General features: G+C 43.3%; 1 protein-coding gene and 1 pseudogene across 1 annotated transcript; both read left to right on the top strand.

Moving 5' to 3' along the window:
- The first annotated feature begins 1038 nt into the window (after window positions 1–1038).
- On the top strand, window positions 1039–2159 carry LOC104012554 (actin-like). Its single transcript, XM_087756335.1, is given in 2 exon segments — window positions 1039–1924; window positions 1927–2159. Coding segments are annotated over 2 exon segments (1119 nt in total).
- A 1102-nt stretch (window positions 2160–3261) lies between these two features.
- LOC148055829 (actin-2-like) lies at window positions 3262–4255 on the top strand (annotated as a pseudogene).
- The last annotated feature ends 1524 nt before the right edge of the window (window positions 4256–5779 follow it).

Genomic DNA, 5779 nt, shown 5'->3' with positions numbered 1-5779 from the left:
AAATAACATAGACAGAGCTGATCCCTTGCTAAATGGCTTTTTTTTTTCTAGTAGTTCACCTGGGGTATAAACATAACAAAAAAAAAAGGGTTCCCCTTGAAATGGGGATCGGTTGTGAAGATCTAGAATATTTTTAATCCTTCTGAACAAATTTCCAAAGAAGAGTTTGTTCTTCTCAGCAAAGTCCTGAATGGAAAAGGGAAGCGTGGAAGGAAGACATCTGCATGTCTGTTTATTTGCAGGCAGGTCAGCTTGTCAGCAGCCTAGGATAAAGATTCATTAGGGGAAGGAATTTCTTTGCACTAGAAAGTATTATAAGCATTGTTTAAAGCTGCCAGGGTTTTTTTAAACCAGCAGGAGGCAGAAATTATTATTTCACTTTTGTGATTTTTACTAAAAAATAGTCTATAAGTAACAAGAACGGGAAAAAAAAGACTCCAGAATGCCATAATCAGTGCCAAACATAGTTCTACCTATTTAAAAATATTTTTAGGAGTTTCCTATAAAGGAACAGAAAGGATTCGGTTGAAAAAGGTCTGCTTCCAATGCAGACATTATGCAGAAAAGCAAACCGGTAATTCAGTTAATACTTACAGGAAGACAAAATTGTTTTAATCTTCACCAACTCTTGGAAATATTTGTAGAGTCTTAGCTAAACCAGAGGCACACATAAAAAATGTAATTATTGTCATGCATGTATTTTGCAATACATGCTTTTCTATTCTGAGGAAAAAAATGCTCTCAGGCTCATTACAGGGACACATTCGTGGTCCATGACCTGTGGATCGGACTCAGCGAATTGATAGTCTTCTGGCTAGAGTCATGGAGAAACTACACTGGCCATATCCAGGGAAGTGCCTGGGATCAGGTAACTTGCTGGGAAAATGTATTATTTTATTACCGGCCATCGTGAGGTAGCTGGGGGCAAACGTGTTCTTCCCCAAGAAGACTTCTCTAGCAATGGTGACCAGCCTGTAAAAGGGGAACGGGCAAACAGTGCTGGGGAGCCACTATGGGGAGCCATCAACTCTGCGAAGAATGTTTGACCCCAACATTTTGGATGTCCCAGCTGTAATCTTTGACAATGGGTTTGGGTTATTCAAAGCGGGTATCACAGGTGACAGTGGCCCAATGTCTGTTTTTACAGCAGTTGTTGGTCGCTCAAAAGTCAAAGGTACAATGCTGGGAGTCGGACAGAAAGAATGTTACGTTGGAGAAGATCATCAGTCCAGAAGAGGGGTCCTGTCTTTGAGTTATCCAATTGACCATGACATAGTTACATGCTGGGATGATATGGAAAGGACCTGGAGACATGTCTATGAGTATAAGCTGAGAATCAAAGCCAGTGAAAGGCCAGTGCTGCTGACTGAAGCCCCCCTCAATCCTCTGCAGAACCGGGAAAAAATGGTGGAGATCATGTTTGAAGGCTTCATGTATGTTGCAGTCCAGGCAACTCTGGCACTCTATGCATCGGCCCGTATTACTGGAATAGTCATGAACAGCCGGGATGGTGTTACCCACGCTGTCCCCATATATGAAGGACACTGTTCACCCCATGCTGTCTCCAGGCTGGATATTGCTGGCCAGGATATCATCGAATATTTTGTGAAGCTTCTTTTGGAGAGTGGACACACTTTTGTTAGCACAGCTGCAAGGGAAATTGTGAAAGAGATCAAAGAGAAGTTGTGCTACGTAGCTTTAGACACCATCCAAGAAATGAAAGCAAAGCCAGAAGAAATCATGAAAGAATACAGATTGCCTGACAACAATATCATCCAGATAGGCAACCAGCTCTTTTGTGCACCAGAGACCCTTTTTTTGCCTGCAAACATTGGAGTTGAAGCTCCCGGTGTGCACAAAATGATCTTCAACAGCATCATGAAGTGTGACATCGATGTGTGCAGGAATCTTTATGGCAACAACCTGCCTCAGGTGGGTCCACACTCTTCCCTGGCCTGGAGGAATGGATCCTGAAAGACATGAAGTTGCAAGTGCCTGCTGGCATGTGTCTGAGGATCACTGCACCCCCTGAGAGAAAATACTGTGTGTGGATTGGGGTCTCCATCCTCACCTGCCTGACATCTTTCAAACAAATGTGGGTCACTGTGAGCAATTACAATGATTTTGAGGCAGCTATCATTAACTGGAAATGCTTTTAAGGAGAACGTCAGACCAAGTGAATGGCTTGCTACACCAATGCATAAGCAAGAAGCCCTGCTGAGAGCTGACTGACCTAAAAGGTGCTACAGCTGTTTGTGCTTTAATGGCTGACAAAACCTGTATGAAAATAAAACATTTAAAATATTGGTAATGAGGGCCTTTAGTCATCTTATTGTTTATCATCTCCAAGGGGAGCACTGCTTGTTCCTCCTTCCCTTGTTTCACAGCTTGGAGCCTTACCTGTGTGTTCTCTTCCAACCCTCTACCTCGTGGCTGGGGAGCTTGAGCTGTAACAAGACAGCATTGCTGCTCAGGGGAGCAAGCTGGTCACTGCATAGCAGAGAAGGGGACTGAAGCTATTTATGTGGGACCTTTCCCCTTTGCCTTCCCCTTCACCTGTCCCTTTGCCTTCCCCTCCACAGAGTTTACAGTTGTGCACAAATCACAAGGATGCAGTAACACCTTAACTGACTCACAGCCTGCCTTGTAGTCGTATAGGGAGAAGCATACCTCCTCTGCTGGAAGATTCTTCTCTAAGGTCTTTGGATATCTGTGTTTTGTATTCTAAAACTAGCTCTCACGTTATTTTTTACCTCATTAAAAATGTTTCTTTTAGAAACCCAGCAAAACCCCAAACAGAATTCCAATATAAATCAATGCAAATGCAATTACTGTAACCGACCCTCCTCTGTGCCTGAGGGTCTGAGAAAATCCATTGATTCTCTGCTGTAATTTATCTGGGAAGTAAGAACACCCAGTTTCACTTCCAAGTACTAGCCCTGAATCAAAATGCTCCACACTGCCGGCGCCCTGGAGGAAGCAGCGTTGCCAGTGCAGCTGCAGAGGATTGTGAGCTCAGCCAAACGGTGCCTGTTTGCGATGGGGGGGTCTAGAAAGTTTCACCGATGGTCTGTGCCAGCAGCCACTGCCAGGCACGGCACCATCCTGAGCAGGATGTCTGACTGCATGGCAGTGGTGACAGGGACCCACGCAGTGATTTTTGACATCAGGTCTGGACAGTATAAGGCTGATCTGTCAGATGAACACGCACCCCCTTCCGTTATTTCTACTGTTGTGGGATACCCCAAATTCAAACTTGCCATGTTTGGGGTGAGTTATAAGGACTGCTGTATTGGGGAAGAAGCCCAGTTCAAAAGGAACATTTTTGTCTTTAACTTACCCGATGGAAAATGGGATAGTTACATCCTGGGACAACATGGAGAAGATTCGGAGATATCTATAAGAACAAGAACTCAAAACGGAACTGAGTGAGAGGCCAGCACTGCTGAGATTGAGACCCCTCTCAATCCTTTGTCCCATCGAGAAAGAATATCTGAGAAGATGTTTGAAAGCTTCCAGGTGCCTGCTCTTTCTGTGACTCTGCAGGCACTGGCAGCCCTGTATGCCTGTGCCTGCACAACTGGACTAGTGCTGGGCAGTGGCGATGCTGTCACTGTCACAGTCTGTCTACAAAGGCCATTACCTGCTACACGGCATTACCAGGCTGGATTTTGCAGGCAGAGCTGTAACCAAATACCTTGCTAGGCTCCTCTTGGAGACCAGGCATTCCTTCATAAGCACAGAACAGAGAGAAATTGTGAGGGACATGAAGGAGAAGCTGTGCTATGTTGCTTTAGATCCTAGCCAAAATATGCAGGAAAAGCCTGAAAAACTTATGTGCGAGTACATTCTCCCTGACGGAAGGGCTGTCAAGGCAGGAGATGAGCTATTCCAAGTTCCTGAAGCACTTTTTGTGCCCAGAGAGGCAGAAATACCAGAGCCAGGGGCTGAGGGGATGGTCCTCCAGAGCGTCACCAAGTGTCGTGAGCATATCCAGTCCAACATCCTAAGGAACATGTTGTTATTGGGCGGATTGACTCTTTTCCAAAGTTTCAAGGAGAGGCTTCTGAAGGAGCTCCAGACAGGAGTTCCCAACAAAACTCATGTCAAGATCATCTTCCCAGAAGATGGGATGTACTCTGTGTGGATTGGTGCTTCCATCCTTGACAGCTTAAGAGCATTTAGGAATATGTGGGCTACCAGAGAAGATGATAGCAAGGTTGGACCAACACTACTCCAAAGAAAATGCTTTTGAATATTTTGGTAGGACCATCCAGGAATTTTTTGAAGTACCAATCTGAACAGCTGGAGAGCAGTTAATAAATCAGCACAAAAATAATTGATTTATAATAAGTGATTTTGTAGCTTACTAAAGAAAGGTCCCTTGTGCATTGGCTTGAAGAAAGAGTCCTTGTTCAGAGCATTTTTGCTATCCAAGATGTTGATTTTAATTCTAGAAATGTGTTGATCCCTGCTAGAACCACAAACAGTTTGTCAGACTGTTAAACACTTGAGAACAAGGTACCTCCACCCCATGCCTGTGGGGGCTGGCTCCTTGCCATTCACTGTAAACTTCCAAAGAGTGCAAAGAGATACCTGATGGAGAAATAGAGGGCTCAGGGGTTATTGCTAACCCTTCACCACAGCACTGGAGATCTCTTGTAGCACCCCTGGAGGAGCTCAGAGGGGACTGAACTTCTAAATTTTTTTTTGCTCACAAAATGAAAATAAGTTGATCTGGCTGTTAGAGCAGACCTCTTAGACCTAGAATATCTCTGTGCTATTAGTGGCTTTGCCATGTGATTTGCTACGTCGCATCATGTAAAACATTGCCTCTGTTTGACCATCTGTGGGATTTCACTAATATTCTAGCATAAGGACTATGTGAGACTACATTTAGATAACTTAATATAATGTTAATTAAAATTAGCAAAATTAATTAGAGAGCACAAGGTGAAAGGTATGTCGTTTGGGTTTATTCTTAGAGGACTCCTGAACAAATGTTTTGATGTCAGGCATCTAAGAGACAGCGGAAGCATTGGTCCCTAGCTGACACTGCTTCTCTTTCGGGGAAAAGCTGAATATGTTAGGAGAAACTGTTATTCCTCTATCTCATCACCGAGAGCTAGGGACAAAATAATCCTGCAAATGTTTACTTGAATTACTAAGCAAATCTGCCTTGCCAAGCTCAATTTTTACAAATAATTCCACCAAATAAGCTTAACTAGTGTAAATATCATGTCTAACTGATTGGCTTTCCAAAGTGAACTATGACATTCATAACAAAGGTGTGAATTTTCAGCAATGAAATTTGCATTCAAATAAACAACTTGGAAATTATGCATTTACAGTGATCATCTTTATCTACACCTGCAAATACATGCACTGCATCCAGTCAGGCAATAGAAATCTTGTCATAATTTGTGAAACTACTTAGCACTATGATTTATATATTGTTCAAAAATGATTTGAAAAAAAACCCTCAAGATATACATGAGAACTTCTTGAATTTGTTTAAGACTAACAGGAAAACAGGAAAAGAGCTGAAAACTGTCTTGTTTATTATTCAGTACAGTGTCTGGCTATTTTCATTCAGCTCTGGAGATGAGTCTTCAAACTCTTTGATGCCCTCTGCTGCCTGGGACTGATCAGTCATCTGTCACCTGCTCTCAGTGCCCTTTGAAGCATCACAACGCTCTCTTCCTTTTCTACAAAACATTTACAAGTGCCCTGAAGAGAGGCACATCTAACTCCATGTTCAGTTGTCCAGCGAGCCCTG

Source organism: Nipponia nippon, unplaced genomic scaffold, assembly GCF_047370975.1.
Source record: "Nipponia nippon isolate SJK-2023a ecotype South Korea unplaced genomic scaffold, ASM4737097v1 scaffold_2, whole genome shotgun sequence".
NCBI lineage: Eukaryota > Metazoa > Chordata > Aves > Pelecaniformes > Threskiornithidae > Nipponia > Nipponia nippon.
This window is presented reverse-complemented; position numbering and strand designations above follow the sequence as displayed.